The 18,878-nt window shown below is 36.9% G+C and overlaps 1 protein-coding gene across 1 annotated transcript in view; it reads left to right on the top strand.

The window, feature by feature from the left end:
* The first annotated feature begins 3,606 nt into the window (after positions 1-3,606).
* Positions 3,607-18,878, top strand: part of LOC124236771 (olfactory receptor-like protein OLF4) — a 186,764-nt gene continuing 171,492 nt past the window's right edge. The window contains exon 1 of the mRNA XM_046655740.1: positions 3,607-4,528. Coding sequence (XP_046511696.1) covers positions 3,607-4,528 — 922 coding nt within the window. The remainder of the gene's footprint in view (positions 4,529-18,878) is intronic.

Genomic DNA, 18,878 nt, shown 5'->3' with positions numbered 1-18,878 from the left:
GCCTATATCCAATAATTAGTGCAAAGCTAATTAATTATTTAAATGTCTGCAAAATGTTATGGCTGTGCTATTCACACTTACATATTCTCTCTCAATACATTACTATTATAACAATTATACAAAAGTATTTTGGGATGGTTATATTAGAATTCTGCTTCTCCACCAGAGGCAATATTGGTCCCCCAAAGACAGGAACATCCAGAAGACACTGAGGAATAGGCAAAGACATATTTGGCGTCACATGAGGGGCTGTCAGTAGAGGCTGAGGACACATCCTCAGCATCCTACAATGCACAGGACAGCCCCCACAACAAAGAATGACCTAGCTCAGAATGTAAATAGTGCCAAGAGTGAGAAATCATGAGTTAATAAAATCTATATTTTGATACTTTTAGCTGCCTTCAGGTTGTTTTCCCAACATGTAACACTTCACACTTTTGCCAGCAAAATTAGAGAATCCTATTTTGCTACCTGTTTAGAAATTCCAACTCCAATCAACGTGAAAGATTTTTAAAACTTGAAGATCTCACAGGTTGAGGAATGTGAAAGAGATTTCTTGTTTTTTTTGAGACTAATATTCAATTTGAGCAAATATTCATAGACTTGATCCCCATGGTCATTATTATATGCCTATTATTATTATATGTCCATGAATTATGTTTCTATTATTCCACAGTTAGCAGCATTTCAAACATTTTTGACAGATTATTGTTTATTGATTGTTTCTTTAAAGATTATTGCTTTTGGTTGGATTTACTGTCTATAAAAATTTTTAAATTTTACATAGTTAGAAATCTCCAGCTTCTTACTTCAGATTTTCATGCCTTAATTATGGGTTTGCCTACTTGTAGCTTTTATTTCTAGTTTATTTTACATGTTCACCTGTTTTTTATCTACATGTTCCCCTGAAATGTACTATTTCCCTTTATATTGAGGTCTTTAATCACTCTGATATTTGAAGATGTGTGAGATAGACAGTCACTTCATTTTCTTCTAGATGGACAGCCATTTATGCCAGCTTTTATGAAACAATACACCTTCACTATCTAAATTGAAGTGCACCTTGTCATATATTAAATGTCCATATGTACTAAGAAATGATTTCTGATTCATGCAATAAATAATAACAGAGCATCTGCTACATGCCAGAGAGTTCTAACTACATTTTATGTTGTAGTCTCTTATGTCAAGGGCTTTGCTAAATGAATTATTGATTCATGTTGATATTGTTCAATTACTGTTGTTTTATGTCCCATTTCAATTTGTTTTTGATGCCCCATTCTATGTTGTGTAATAGAGTTGTATGAAACAACTCTATTTAACTGGCTTCATTATCTCTGCAAATCCCTTTATTTCATAAATCTTCATTTTCATAAATTTGTTTCTATATAAGTGCACATATATTCATATACTATTTTGACAAACTACAATAGAAAATGCAAGTGGAGGCCTTGCTCATTTGGAACTCGCACTAGAAAGATGAAGTCACAGTACAATGACATAAATGTGTGTATGACATAGGGTCCCGAGGCATAAATCTTATGAAGTCAGTTATTCAAAGTCAGAGGATGGATTGCCATGACATGTACAGAATTTCGTAGAATATAGTCTGAAGAGGACTTAGAATGTTGTACAAAGGCCAGAATCAGGACTAGAGTATGCCCATTACATTTGTCAAAAAAGAGATTACAACCTAAAGTTCAAGAAAAACAAAGAATAGACGCACATAAGAAAAGTGCGGGGCCGGCTCCGTGGCCGAGTGGTTAAGTTCGCAGCTCCGTTGCAGCAGCCCAGGGTTCGGATCCTGGGCGCGACATGGCACCGCTCATCAGGCTACGTTGAGGCGGAGTCCCGCATCTCACAACTAGAAGGACCTGCAACTAAGATATACAACTATGTACAGGGGGTTTGGGGAATATAAAGCAGAAAAAAAGAAAAGAAGATTGGCAACAGTTCTTAGCTCAGGTGCCAATCTTTAAAAAAAAAAAAAGAAAAGTGCAAGTGACTTGCCTCACCTCCCAAGAGATCGTATAAAATCCAATTGATCAAATAAATATAGAAACAAGTCTTCTACTTCTTCATATATAAAATGCCCAACTTTTGTTGTTCTTTGCATATTTTCATTTGCAAAGTGTTGATTTATTCCCTATCAAACTTCTTTTCTTTGGAGGAAATAATCTGTAAGGTGATTGACACCATACACACATCACTACTTTTGTGTTCTGGCCAAAAATATTTTTACTCCTTTATTATTTTTCTGGGTATCAAGGAGATCTAACAAGTGTTGGATTGTTGCCAGAACCAAGGATAATTTTTCTTCTTTGTAAATTCTCAGGTATCATCTGAACTATTAGATCTTTTTTACCACTCATGCCCATTTCTCTCTCTCTCACTGTCTCTCTCCCTCTCTCACATATGCTCTCTCTGTTTAGTGAATAGGTTATTTATGTTTCTTTAACTACAGGGCAGAAAATGAGCTTATCCAACCTGGATTCTCAGTTTTATTTCTCCATAGGGGGCTCACTAATTGGAATTTCAAATACTGTTTCTACATTATTTAGGGTAATAGTAATTGATGTGGCCAGCTTAAGTTATATGTACTTCTAGCTTATTATTGGGGCTGCAGGTGAAAAAGTCATGGTAAGAATACAGCCCAGGAAACAATTATCTGACATGTATGTGTGTGCCTTGTGGAATGTGAGCCATCATCAGAACAGGGGTACAGTCTCACATATTGCAAGATGTCACTTACAATGCAGAGGCCAGAATTCAACAGATGATGTTAAGGAGGGGATCTATTTCAATTTACAGGATGACTTTGCAACCAGATTTATAAAGCACATAAGGATATACAGTGTGGATGAGTGACTCCTTTTGTCTTGAAGTTTAACCATCAAAGAGGCCACCTGTCTCTTCAAAATTTTATGAAACCATCTCTATCACATTTTCTTTATTATTCCCCTTCTCACACTTGCTTCCCTTTTTGATAAATAAATGAAGTGGTATAATCCTCTGGGCCTTTTCAGTAGTTGTTCCCTCTGCCAGGCACACACTTCCCCAGGTATGCTCTTGGCTCCTGCCTTCTCTTCCTTGAGTTCTCTGTTCAAAAGTCACCTTATTTACTGGTGTTTACTAAACACCAATTAAAAAATAAAACTCCTACCTATTCTCTACTTTATACTGGCTTTTCTTTTCTTCATAGTACTTATCATCTGGGGTATTATATACTATTTATATTTGTTTTTATTCTTTCACCATCATTGGATTGTGGTGGCTTCTGTCTTTCAGCACTCTATACTCATTGCCTGTAAAGTGCTTGGAACATGTTCAAAACTTAATACATATTTCTCAAATGCATGAAAGGTATACTCAGTAAAACAGTATAATGCATGAGCTCTTGGGGAAAATACTGAGAATGGGTCAAAAACGCCTAAGCAGAGATAAACAGGGAATCACTTAAAGAGAACAAATCCATGCATAAAATACTGACATTGATTTTTATGAATGCACAATATAGAAATAGTAGCATTCCAACAATGGGAGTAATGCCATTTGTGTGAAATTAGTAATGTCATTTTCCGCTTTCCTGGTAGTCAATCCAGCCACATGGAACCAGGCAATGAAACAGGGGTTTCAGGATTTCTTCTTCTGGGATTTTCAGAGGAATCAGAATTGCAGTCCTTCACATTTGGACTTTTTCTCTCCATGTATCTGATCACTGTGCTTGGAAACCTGCTCATCATCTTGGCTGTCAGCTCTGACTCCCATCTCCACACACCCATGTACTTCTTTCGCTCCAACCTGTCATTTGTAGACATCTGTTTCACCTCCACCACCATCCCAAAGATGTTGGTGAACATCCAGATGCAGAGCAAAGTCATAACCTATGCAGGTTGCATCACCCAGCTGTACATTTTTGTAATCTTCTCGGGGCTGGACATCTATCTCCTGGCCGTGATGGCCTATGATCAATTTGTGGCCATCTGTCACCCCCTGTACTACATGGTCAGCATGAACAATCAGATCTGTGGAATCTTGCTTCTAGTGTCTTGGATCACAAGTGTCTTGCATTTTTTCTTACAAACCTCAATGGTGTTGCAGCTCTCATTCTGTACACACGTGGAAATCCCCCACTTTTTCTGTGAACTCAATCAGATGATCCAACTTGCATGTTCTAACACCTTTCTTAATGATATGGTTATGTATTTTACAGCTATGCTGCTGTGTGGTGGTCCCCTCGCTGGTATAATTTACTCTTACTTTAAGATAGTTTGCTGTATATGTGGAATCTCATCAGCTCAAGGGAAGTATAAAGCATTTTCCACCTGTGCATCTCACCTATCTGTTGTCTCATTTTTTTGTACAAGCCTAGGAGTGTACTTCAGCTCTACTGCTAGCCAGAGCTCACACTCAAGTGCAATAGCCTCAGTGGTGTACACCCTTGTCACGCCCATGCTGAATCCCTTCATCTACAGTCTGAGGAATAAAGAAATAAAAGGGGCTCTGAAAGGATTCTTCAGGATGGCAAGTACAAAAGGGCCAGTTATACTTGGGCAGAAGAAATGCCCAGGATTGCAGGACTCGAAGCCTCAGAGTCAGAATTGTGCTTCTTTAACCACATTGCAGAAGTAGAACCTGTCCTTTTTATTTATTTCCTGGAATAATCAATTTTTCAACTTATTTGTACAATTTATTTATTTTATTATGCTTTTCTCTCTCTCTGATATCTAACAGGTTTTTTCCTCCTTTTTTTCTATTTTCCTAATTTATTCCCAACCTTTGATATGAATACAATTGGAAATTTCCATTTATTTCATGGAATAACGATTATTGTATGTGTTAGCCATTGCTGCATAACTACTCAACACAAAATAAAATGGTGTAACATTATGTATATATTATCACATTGAATGGTATGGTAGGGAATTGTTCTGAGCTCTGTGGTGTCTCATAAATCTGTAACTAGCTGTGAATATCTATGCTGTGTTTCTAAGGCTCATCCATGAATCTCTGCATTGCTTTAGTGTTCTTTTTAAACAAAGTTAAGGTTATTTCACTCATTCTTATATCTAGGTTAATCTAGTTTACAGAAAAAAATAATAATCAAATTAATTCCACTGCACTATAGCCATATGTAACACTCTTCTTTCTTCCCAGTTTGATGTATCAAACATGCTTTTTCAGAGTGACTCCGCTACCTGTGCCCTTGACCCTACCCTGAGTCACGTATCCATAGAAATTTTCCTTTTAAATAATTTATGAGAGAATAATGACAAAATAAACTGCACATATTTAAAAAGTTCAGACAATAGAGTGAGTAGAGAGACTTTCCAGGGTGACACCAACAAGACGGCAGTATGACATTTTCTAGTACCTGTCTGCTCCCAGAAACATCACATTAAACAGCTATCCATCGACCAGAATACCTTCGCAGGAGTCAAGGATTCCAGATGAGTGACTACAGCACCTTTGTGGATCAAATTAATAAAAAAAGACACATTTAAGAGAGTGAAAAGGACATTATTACGTAACCCCTGTCATGCCTATCCCAAGCCTGTGTGGCCCGTTGTGGAGAGAGACACTCTCTAAGTGAGGACAGTACAGTGAAGTGAGCACCTGACTTCACCTCAGACTCCAGTGCCAGACCAACCCCATTGCCAGGCTAACCCCTCTGAGTCTAGGCTCCAGACCAAGTCCTATATATTCAGTTCCTGGTCTGCTCCAGCACCAAGCCAAGACTCATGATCTCAGGCCCCAGGCTGGCTCCACCAATCCAGGCTCCTAGCCCACTCAAACACCAGGCTGGACTCTGGTGCCCAACTTTCTGGCTCCACCTGGCACCAGGCTGACATATGTGTCTCCAGCCTCTAGCCAGCTCCCATGAACTGAAGATTCTGCCCCCAGGTCCAGGCCATCCCCACGGACTGGATTGTCAAGTCAATTCCCCGGTTCCCTGACGCTTGATTGCCTACTTTGGACTCAGAATCCAGGCCTGACCACACAGACCAAGGTCCCACACCCTTCATTGCAGATTCAAGAGCACGAAATGTCCCAGTGACTCCAGGCTCCAGACTCCACCACTAGTGGTATCTGGTGCCAAACTGGACCCCAGGAATCCAAGCACCAGGCCTGCCACTGCCTGACTAAGGCACCAAGACTGCCTACTAGAGCTCTCCAGAAGCACCCTTGCCTGCACACATCACCAGAGAGCCCATGCAGAATCTTTGACAGGCTGACTGTTGAAGGGCTTTGCCTGCCAAAGCTAATCTGCCAAAACTGAAGATGTCTTTTTCCTCAAATGTGCAGACAGAAGATCAAGGAGACAAGCATCATGAATATTCAAGGAATATGAAACCACCCTCCAAAATAAAAAAGCTCTAAGACCCAAGAGAAATAGAGATCTATAAACGACCAAACATTGCTTTTCGAAGAGTTAAAAAAATATAACAAATTCCAAATTTTGCAGAAATAAGGAGATAAATATCAGAGCAGAAATAAATAAAATAGAAAATATCAACAAAAAAGAACTGGCTCTTTGAAAATATAAAGTTGACAAAGCTTTAGCTAGACTAACCAAGAAAAAAAAAAGAGATAACTCAAATACAGAAAATTCGAAATGAAAGAAAAGACACTACAATGGATACAATAGAAAAACAAAAAATCAAAGAAACTACTAGTATTATACAAAATAAATTGGATAACCTAGAAAAATGGATAAAATTCATGTAAAAATGCAACTTACTAAGATTGAATCATAAAAGAAATATTTTTTAAAAACTCAACAAACAAATGAAGAGTAAGGAGGTTGAATGAGTAACCCACAACTTCCAGACAAAGAAAACATAAAGACCAGATGATTTCACTGGTGAAGCTTACGAAAACTTTTAAAAAGAATTAACATAAATCCTCTCAAACTCTGCCAGATAATTTAACAGAAGGGATCATTCCAAAATTTATTTTATGAGGCCAACATTACCCTGATTCCAAACCCAGACAAGGACACTACAAGAAAGGAAAACTAACTACATGTCAATAGTCCTGATTAATATATATGCAAAAATTAGCAAGAAAATACTCACAAACTGAAGTGAACAACACAATGAAAGGATCATATGTTATGATCAGAGGAATTTATTTATAGGATTCAAAGTTTTTCCCTGTAAGCAAACAGAGAAATGTGATACATCACATTGATAGAATTAAAGGTATGTATATGATAATCTCAATAGATGCAGAAAATGCTTTTGGGAAACTCAACATCCCTACATGATAGAAACTCTCAACAAACTTGGTATAGAAGGATGATACCTCAAAATAATGGAGAACATACGTGACAAGTCACATCTAACTTAATAGCAAAAGGTTTAAAGCTTCTAAGATCAGGAACAAGACATATATGCCAGTCCTGCCTCTCCTATTCAACATAATATTAGAAGTCCTAGTTAGACAAGTTAGATTAAAGAAAGAAAGAAAGAAAGGGGTGCAAAAGAGAAATGAAAAAGTAAAGTTGTTTCTGTTTGAAGATGATAGCATCTTGTGTATAGATGCCTAAAGACTCCACAAAAAACCTTTGGAAATAATAAATAAATTCACTTAAGTTTCAGGATAGAAAGCCTAAGTCCAAAAATCAGTTTAATTTCTATACACCAACAATAAACAATATTTCTGAAAAAGATAATGAAAAAATTCATTTACAGTAGTATCAAAAGCAATAAAATACTTAAACATTAATATAACCAAGGAAGTGAAAGATCTATACACATAAAACTATAAGATATTGATGAAAGGCATTGAAGCATACACAAGTGATGGAAAGAAATAAAAACTGTCTCATGTTCATGGATTAGAAGATTTAACAATAAAATGCCTGAATACTGAAAGTCATCTATAGATTGGACGCAATCCATATCAAAATTCCAAAGCCATTTTTCACAGAAATATACAAAATGATTATAAAATTTGTATGGAATCACAAAAGATCCTGAATATCCTAGATAATCCTGAGAAAGAACAAAGCTGTAGGCATCACCTTTCTCAATTTTGAATTTTCTTATCAAGCTAATTATAACAGTATAGTACTGACTGACATCAGCATTATGGCGGAGTAAGCTCACCAGGGACTCTCTCCCCTCCAACATACAACAAAAGGAGTAACCATATTCCAACAAAAAAATTCTAACAGCACAGGAATCCTCAGAGACCCACAGAAGCCAAACGATGGAGGGTGGAGAGGCTGGAGACCCCCCTTGGAGGAGATGGAATAGGGTAAGAGAGAACTTTGCTACCTCCATTAAAGACTGGGATAGCTGCCACTGGAGGCTCCATGAGGGAAGGAGCAGGGGAGGGGCCACAAGTCCACAGGATCACTCAGGAGTCCCACGCCATGCAGCCTAGAGGGAAGCCCTCTAATGGGGTGAATGATTTCACATGGAGTGACCTCATCAAGCCAAAACCCCAGGAGACCAGATAGCGAGAGCTGATCCAGAAACCGGGTCTGTGCCTGAGAGAAAGTGCCCCTCCTTCCCCAACCTGCACTGTGTGCCACAATCTCAGCCAAAGGCAGAGGGCTCACAATACACAGCTCCCGACCCCCATCTAGTGGCGAGAGCCTGTAACTGCAACTGAATAATATCACCATGGGGAAGACCCATGATTCTTCCAGCATCCATCAATTCATCAAATCTCCAGACCACAGGGAAAACAAGCATCCAGAATTATGTCCTGAGGACTCAGAAATAAGTAAACTAAACGACAATGAATTCAGAATAGCTATCATCAAAAATCTCAATGAGGTAAAGGAAAACAATGAGAAACAAATCAACAAGTTCTGGAGTTAGTTCACAAAAGTGATTGAAACTATAGAGAAGAATCAATCAGAAATACTAGAGATGAAAAATACAATGAAAGAAATAAAACATAATACGGAATCCCTGAATCCCTGTGTGGATGCCAGGGCGGACCAAATCAGCATAATCGAAGATAGACAGGTTGAATGGCTCCAGACAGAATAAAAGAGAGACTTAAGGGGCCGGCTCCATGGCCAAGTGGTTAAGTTAACGTGCTCTGCTGTGGCGGCCCAGGGTTCAGATCCTGGGCACAGACATGGCACTGCTCATCAGGCCACATTGAGACGGCATCCCACACCCCACAACTAGAAGGACCTGCAGCTAAGAGGTACAACTATGCACCGGGGGGGGGGGGGGGGGAAGAAAAGAAGAAAAAAAAAAGAGAGACTTAAGAATAAAAAAGAATGAAGACTACCTCAGAGGAATAGCCGACTCAATGAGGAAATGCAATATAAGAATAACTGGAATCCCCGAGGGCTACAAAAAGCAGAATGGAGCAGAAAGTGTGCTCAAAGGAATAATAGCAGAGAACATCCAAAATCTAGAGAATGAGAGAGAAATATTTGTGGAGGAAGCTTTCAGGTATCCTAGATATGTCATTGTAAAAATACCTACTGCAAGGCATATAGTAAAACTGGGAAAAGTGAATGACAAAGAAAGAATACTCAGGGCAGCAAGGCAGCAAAAAATAACCTACAAAGGAACCCCTATCAGACTTTCAGCAGATTTCTCCACAGAAACCTTAAAAGCTAGGAGACATTGGAATGACATATTCAAAACTTTAAAAGATAACAATCTTCAGTCAAGAATACTCTATCCAGAAAAAATATCCTTCAGATATGAGGGAGAAATTAAATCTTTCCCAGACAAACAAAAGCTAAGGGACTTTGTAGCCACAAGAGCCCTTACAAGAAATCCTCAAGAAGGCCCTCATACCTGAAAAAATAAAAAATGGGAGAAAGGGGTCACAAAACACCGAGTAAGGAGACAAATAGACAGCATCAAAATAGGATAGCAAATATAAAACTATAGCAATAGGATAAAGGGAAGGGAAACACCAAAAACAAACACAATCTTATCATTTTAACCACAAACAGAACACAAGTTGGAATAAGAGATGACAATAATAACTTAAGAAGGAAGGAAGAAAGGGACTGAATCAGTTTAGGCTAAGGAAATAAGAGGCCACCAGAAAATGGACTATGTTATGCACAAGATTCTGAATACAAACTTCAGCATAGCCACCAAACTTAAAAACAGAACAGAGACACAAAAAATAAGTAAGGAAATAAGAAACTCCAGATGTCAATGGGTAGTCCAAAACACACAGGACAAGAAACAAAGGTAATGCAGGAAAACCTGAAAATGAGTGACAGAATGACAGCATTAAGCTCTCGTGCATCAATAATCACCCTCAATGTAAATGGATTGAACTCTCCAATAAAAAGACACAGAGTGGCAAGATGGATTAAAGAACAAGATCCAACAATCTGTGTCCTCCAGGATTCACACTTCAGCTTCAATGACAAATACAGGCTCAGAGTGAAGGGGTGGAAAATGATAATCCAAGATAATGGCAAACAATAGAAAACAGGTGTTGCAATACTTACATCAGACAAAGTAGATTTCAAGATAAGGCAGGTAAAGAGAGACATAGAAGGTCAGTATACAATGATCAAGGGGACACTACATCAAGAAGAAATAATGCTTATAAATATCTATGCACCCAACACAGGAACACCAAAGTTCATAAAGCAATTATTAACAAACCTAAAAGAAGATATTAAAAATAACACAATAAGAGTAGGGGACCTCACATCATTGGACAGATAATCCAGACAGAAAATCAACAAGGAAACAGAATTAAATGAAAAGCTAAAACAGCTGGAATTAATAGACATATATAGAACACTCCATCCAAAAACAGCAGAATACACATTCTTCTCAAGTGCACATGGAACATTCTCAAGGATAGACCATATGTTGGGAAACAAGGCAAGCCTCTATAAATTTAAAAAAAATTGAAATAATAACAAGCATCTTCTCTGATCATAATGATATCAAGCTAGAAATTAATTAAAGAAATAAGCTGAGAAAGGGACAAAGATGTGGAGACCAAACAATATGCTATTGAACAAGCAATGGATCATTGAAGAAATTAAAGAAGAAGTCAAAAAATATCTGGAGACAAATGAAAATGATAAAATGCCGTACCAGCTCATATGGGATACAGCAAAAGCTGTATTAAGAGGGAAATTCAACACAAGCACACGTTAACAAACAAGAAAAATACCAAATAAGTAGCCTCAAATTATACCTAACTGAATTAGAGAAAGAACAAACAAAGCCCAAAGTCAGCAGAAGGAGAGAAATAAAAATCAGAGCAGAAGTAAATGCTATTGAAACAAAAAAGGCAGTAGAAAGGATCAATGAAACAAAGAGCTGGTTCTTTGAGAAGATAAATAAAATTGACAATCTCCTAGCCAGACTCAAAAAGAAAAAAAGAGAGAAAGCTCAAATAAACAAAATCAGAAATGAAAGAGGAGAAATAACAACAGATTCCGCAGAAATATAACGGATTTTAAGAGATTACTATGAAAAACTATATGCCAACAAAATGGATAACCTAGAGGAAATGGATAAATTCTTAGACTTTCAGAAGGATCATACATCATGATCAAGTGGGATTCATATTAGCGACTCAGGGATGCTTCAACATCCGCAAGTCAAAAAACATGATACACCACATCAACAAGTTCAGAAATAAAAACCACATGATCATCTCAATAGATGCACAGAAAGCATTTGACAAAATCCAACAGCAATTTATGATAAAAATTGTGAACAAAATGGGGATAGAAGGAAATTGTCTCTACATAATAATGGTCATATATGACAAACCCACAGCCAACATCATACTCAATGGGCAAAAACAGAGCACCATCCCCCTGAAAACAGGAATAAGACAAGTATGCCCACTATCACCACTCTTATTCAACATAGTACTGGAAGTTTGGGCCAGAACAATTAGGCAAGAGAAAGGAATAAAAGAACTCCAAATAGGGAGGGAAGAAGTGAAACTCTCGCTGTTTGCAGATGACATGATCTTACAAACAGAAAACCCCAAGAATCCATTAGGAAACTTTTAGAAATAATCAACAACTACAGCAAAGTTGCAGGATATAAAATCAACTTACATAAATCAGTAGCATTTCTATACTCTAATAACGGACTAACAGAAAAAGAACTCCAGAACACAATACCATTCACAATTGCAACAAAAAGAATAAAATACCTCAGGGTGAATTTAACTAAGGAAATGAAGGACCTATACAACAAAAACTACCAGGCTTTACTGAAAGAAATGGTGGACGACATAAAGAGATGGAAAGACCTTCCATGTACATGGGTTGGAAGAATAAAATGTCCATACTACCTAAAGCAATCTATAGATTCAATGCAATCCCAATCAGAATCCCAATGACACTTTTTACAGAAATAGAACAAAGAATCTTAAAATTCATATGGGACAACAAAAGACCCAGAATTACCAAAGCAATCCTGAGAAAAAAGAACAAAGCTGGAGGCATCACAATTCCTGACTTCAAAACATGCTACAAAGCTACAGTAGTCAAAACAGCATGGTACTGGTACAAAGATAGGTGCACAGATCAATGGAACAGAATTGAAAGCCCAGAAATAAAACCACACATCTATGGACAGCTAATCTTTGAAAGAGGAACTGAGGGCCTACAATGCAGAAAAGAAAGTCTTTTCAACAAATGGTGCTGGGAAAACTGGAAAGCCACATGTAAAAGAAAGAAAATTGACTGTTCTTTTTCACCATTCACAAAAATAAACTAGAAATGGATCAAAGACCTAAAGGTAAGACCTTAAACCATAAGGCTTCTAGAGGAAACTGTAGGCAGTACACTGTTTGACATCAGTGTTAAAAGGATATTTTCGGACACCATGTCTTCTCAGACAAGGGAAACAGTAGAAAGAATAAACAAATGGGACCTCATCAAGCTAAAGAGCTTCTTCAAGGCAAGGTAAAACAGGATTGAAACAAAAAACAACCCACTAATTGGGAAAAATATTTGCACGTCATATATACAACAAAGGGTTAATCTCCATAATATAGAAAGAACTTACACAACTCAACAACAAAAAATCAAACAACCCGATTAAAAATTTGGCAGGAGACATGAACAGACATTTCTCCAAAGAAGATATATGGATGGCCAATAGGCACATGAAAAGATATTCACCATCGCTGATCATCAGGGAAATGCAAAGCAAAACTACACTAAGATATCACCTTACACTCATTAGAAAAATGATCCCTCATACACTGCTTGTGGGAGTGCAAACTGCTGCAGCCACTATGGAAAACAGTATGGAGAGTTCTCAAAAAATTAAAAATAGAAATACCATATGATCCAACCATCCCACTACTGGGTATCTATCCAAAGAACTTGAAGTCAGCAATTCCAAAAGTCCCATGCACCCCAATGTTCATTGCAGCATTATTTACAGTAGCTAAGATGTGGAAGCAACCTAAGTCCCATCAACTGATGATTATGATTGGATAAAGAAGATATGGTGTATATATATATATATATATATATATATACACACACACACACAATGGAATACTACTCACCCATAAAAAAGAATAAAATTGACCCATTCATAACAACAAGGATGGACCTTGAGGGAATTATGTTAAGTTGAATAAGCCAGATAGAGAAAGACAATCTCTGTATAACTCCACTCATATGAGGAATTTAAACATTTAGACAAAGAGAACAGATTAGTGGCTACCAGAGGAAAGGAGGGGTGGGCACAAAGGGTGAAGGGGTGCACCTACAACATGACTGACAAACAATAATGTACAACTAAAATTTTACAAGATTGTAAACTATCATAAACTCAATAAAAAGCATTAGTAAAAAGAAAAACAGTATAGTAATGACATGAAAAGAGCAACATAGACAAATAGAACCGAATTGTGAGCCCAGAAATAAACCCATGTGTATATGGTTCACTACATTTATAAGAGAGACACAATAATCAATTAGGAAAGGATTGTCTCTTCAATAAATGGTGCTGGGAAAACTGGATAGTCACATGCAAAAGAATAAAATTGGACTCCTATCTGACACCTCTCACAAATACTAGCTCCAAATAGATTTAAAACTCTAACATAAGATCTGAAACCATAAAACTTTTAGAACAAAATATAGGGAAAAAATCTCCTTGAGACTGGTTCGATCCATGGTTTTTTGGATATGACACCAAAAACACAAGCAACAGAAGTTAATATAAACAAGTGGAACAACATCAAACTAAAAATCTTTCACACAGCAAAAGTAACAATCAACCAAATGAAAAGGTAGCATATGGACTGGGGGAGAATAATTTCAAACTTTGGATCTGATAAGGGGTTAATAACCAAAACATATAAGAAACATACAAATTAATAGCAAAACACAAATAATCCAATTAGAAAACTCTCAGAGGAACTGAATGGACATTTTCCCACAAAGACATATAAATGCGGAAGTTACATGAAAAGATGCTCAACGTCAGTAATCATCATGGAAATGCAAATCAAAACCACAATTAGCTATTACTTCACACCTGTTAGAATGTCTATTATCCGAAATCCTCGAGATAAATACTGTTGGCGAGGATGTGGAGAAAAGTAAACTTTTTGTGCACTATTTGTTAGAAGGTAAATTGATACAGCCACTATGTGAAACAGTATGAGATTTCTTAAAAAAATAAAAAATGAAAATAGAACTACCGTGTGATGCTGCAATCACACTTCTGGGTACATATCCAAAGGAAACTAAATTGCAATCCCAAAGAGATGTCTGCTCCCCCATGTTTATTGCAGCATTATTCACAATATCTACAACATAGAAAATACCTAAGTCTCCATCGTTGCATGAATGAATAAGGAAAATGTGATATATGTGATATATGTATATATACATTTATATGTGTGTGTGTATAAATATATATAATGGAAAATTATTCAGCCACAAGAAGACAATCCTGCCATTTGCAACAACATGGAGGCACCTTGAGGATATTATGCTATGTGACATGTCAGACAGCAAAAGAAAATACTGTATGATATCACATGTATGTGGAATTTAAAAAAATTAAACAATGGAAATAAAGAGAATACTCATGCTCAAACTTCCAGTTATAATATGAATACATTTTAAGGATCTAATTTACAACATCGAGGCTATAGTAAGCCAAGGTGTATTACACACCTAAAAGTTGTGAAGAGAATATATCCTAAATGTTCTAACCCATAGAGAAAAGACTGAGTCCCTGAGGTGATGGAAGTGTTAGCTCACCTTATTGTGGAAATCATTTTGCATAATGCGTCTATATCACGTCATAACATTGTACCCCTACTCAATGTTATATGTCAGTTATATCTCAATAGAGCTGGAAAAAGATGAAATTAAATAAAATGTGTAATTTGCATATTTGAAGGAGCCATGCAAAAGAGGAGAGTACATAGTGCCTGACTCTTTTTGCATATATTCAAGAGCATGCACAGTAAGTTTTCAATGTTGTTATGTAATTCCTAAAATTTTAAAATCCCTAAGCTTCAATTTCCTCTTTTCTCAATGTAATATGTGATAATAAATATAACTTTAGGTAAATGTTTAAAGAAATAAATGAAATGTGTGGAAATACTTTGTTGAGTCCCAAGAAAATGTTCAAGAGGAAGACGTGTCTTCATGTAGGGGTGTGCTTGTATATATTGTCTTTCAAATAACCACATGCACACATATGTACATACCCAAGTGCATTTATTATCCCTTCTTTAATGTTTACTGGTAACTTGAAAGAAAATTGGAGGGTATAGGAATGAAAGGATGAACATTTAAATTAACATGACATTAAAGAAATTTAGAAATTTAGATCCAGGATTTGAAGTAGGCTAGGTGATCCCAAATTTAAAAATGAATTACTTTTTCTATCTTAGTGACTCACAAACCTCAAAGTCAGAACCACATTTTCATTTCTAAAATATGAAATTCTCTGAATCAGATAATGAGGATCAATATCTGCGAATTGACTTTAGATTGCTACTTCTACTTGAGGAGGAAAACCAACACCAAATGACTTACCCAAAGGCGGCTAAATAAATTGAGAGGCTTAAATTCAGGTTCCTTAAACAAAATTTCATCAGATAAATGAACGTATTTTGCTGCTATAAAAAATTACCACACTAGTCAATTTAACAACAACAAAAGAATTTCGTCTTACAATCCTGAATTTCAGAAGCCTGAAAGGAGTCTTATTGGGGTAAAACAACGAGGTCTGCACATCCTGGTTCCTTCTGGAGGCTCCAGGTGCGAATCAGACTTCTCTTCTGTTCCAGGTCTAGCGGCCATCTGCATGCCTCGGCTCGTGGCTCTTCCCTTAACTTTAAAACCAGCAGCTTAACAATTGCAAGTCTCTCTCTCACTTTAATTCTTCTGTCTCTCTCTTCTGTATTTAAAGAACCGTGTGACTAAGTTAGTTCCACCTGCAAAGGAAGGTTAATATTTTTAAGGTCAGTTTATTAGCAACCTTATCCCACTTGCTACCTTCAACTCTCTTTGCTATAAAATAACGTATTCAAAGATCAAAAGTTCTTGGAAAGACTTTCCTTTCTCCATTGCGTATTCTTGGCTCCTTTGTTGAAAATTAGCTGTCCACAGATGTGTGGGTTAATTTCTGGCCTCTCAATTCTGTTCCATCAATCTGTGTCTGCTTTTGTGCCAGTTCCATGCTGTTTTGATAACTATAGCTTTGTAGTATGTTTTGAAATCAGGGAGTATGATATCTCCAGCTTTGTTCTTTTTTCTTAGGATTGCTTTTGGCTTTCAGGGTCTTTTCTTGTTCTATATAAATTTTAAGATTCTTTGTTTTATTTCCATGAAAAATGTTGTTGGGATTCTTCTTGGGGTTTCATTGAACCTGTAGATTGCTTTATGTAATATGGACATTTTAACTATGTTAGTTCTTGCAAACCATGACCTTAGAATATATTTCCATTTCTTTATGTCTTCTTCAATTTCATTCAACACTGCCTTATAGTTTTTAGTGTACAGGCTTTCACATCATTGCTTAAATTTATTCCCAGATATTTTATTTTTTAATTGTAACTGTAAATGGTATTGTCTTCCTTTTTCCTCATCACCCCCTCTCCTTTGTGACATTGGCACTTCTGTGTGCAGCCCTGAGACGCTTGGCAAGCCCCTCCTCTTGGGAACTGTGAGTAATAGATACATTTCCCTGGACACACACATTCTGGCAGTGAGACAGCCTTTGCCCAGGTAGGGGGTGCAGTTGCCATGGTGCCTTGCAGTGTACAGAAGGCAGATCCCCAAATTTTCCTGACTCTGCTCTTCAGTTTCTGTTCCAGTTATATGATGTCACGTCCACCTAGTGCACTCCAAATTCAACACCTGGGAGTCACCCTTAGCCTCTCTTCCTGACGCTGAGATCACTGACCACATGTGTAAATGCACACTTACATAAACTGATCGACTGCTCTATTTCCTATGTAATGGGATTGTATTCTTGATTTGTCTTCCTGCTAGTTTTTGTTAGTGTGCAGAAACACAACTGACTTTTCTATGTTGATTTTGTACCCTGAAACTTTATTATTTAATTATTTCTAACAGTTTTTTGTGGATTCTTTAGGGTTTTCTAGATATATAATCATGTCATCTGCAAATAGTGATAGATCTACTTCTTCTCCAATTTGGATGCTTTTTATTTTTTTCTTGCTTAATTGCTCTGTCTGGAAATTCCAATACTATGTGGAGTAAGAATGGCAAGAGTGGGCATCCTTGTCTTGTTCCTGTTCTTAGAGGGATAGCTTTCAATTTTTTATTTTTAATTACAATGTTAGCTGTGGACTTGTCATATATGACCTGTATTATGTTGAAGTACTCTCCTTCTATAGCTATTTTCAAAAGATTTTTTTAGCATAAATGGGTATATAATCTTATCAAATATATTCTCTGCATCTATTGAGATGATCTTGCGATCGTTTTCTCTATTTTGCTAATGTGGTGTATCACATTGATTTATTTGCAGATGTGTAACTGTCACTGCATTCCTAGAATAAATCTCACTTAACTGTGATGTATGACCTCAAAGTTTCTTGAGATTTGAATGTGGGCATCTTTTGGAGACCCTTATACTTCCTCCTGAAAGGTAATTTTCAGAATTACTGTAACTCAAATTTTCTTGTATAAATAAACAAATAGAGATTTTATCACAAACTGAGGAGTGCATGAATACATCTTTCTTTAAAATTTACTTGCAGAAATACTTTTTCATGGGAAAGTCCTAAAACTACTTACACCTTACTCTCATACAAGACCATGGCAATTTTATTCAAATACTGGTGCACAGATTAGGATCTGCAGCATCAACATCACCTAGATGCTTGTTAGAAATTCAGAGTCTCTGCGACCACAGGAGACCTGTTGAATCAGAATCTGCATTTGAACTAGAATCCCTGCTGACTCATGTGAAGTTAGAGAAGTGCTGGTCTTGAATAGATTTTCTCACCTCCACCATTGGCATTTGGGACTGGATAAGTATTTGAGTTGTGTGTTGTCTTGTGCATTTTAGGTGATTAGCAGCAGTCATTAAGATATTGTCAATTACCTCAAGGAGGAAATCATCATTGATCTAAGCATCTTATGACAGTAGTAAAAGAGATATTCCTGTCTTATGTGATGTAGGCTCTTCGCTGCAAGATGGTCTATAACCACCCTGTACACCCCACTTCTTTGGTGCCTTTCCTTCCCTGGGGAGGAAAGGCCCCTGGTTATAGTCCTCAGACCTAGCTCATAATAAACTCACCCCAATTTTGATTTATATATTGGTTATGGATCATTTGCAGTGACACTTGGAAGCACTTTACACTTCTTATTTTCTCTTGAAGTTGGGTCTTCATTAATATCACCTAATTGTCAACATGGGCACTTC

This window comes from Equus quagga, chromosome 3 (genome assembly GCF_021613505.1).
Source record: "Equus quagga isolate Etosha38 chromosome 3, UCLA_HA_Equagga_1.0, whole genome shotgun sequence".
NCBI lineage: Eukaryota > Metazoa > Chordata > Mammalia > Perissodactyla > Equidae > Equus > Equus quagga.
Note: the sequence above shows the minus strand (reverse complement) of the source record. Positions and strands in the feature narration are given on the sequence as shown.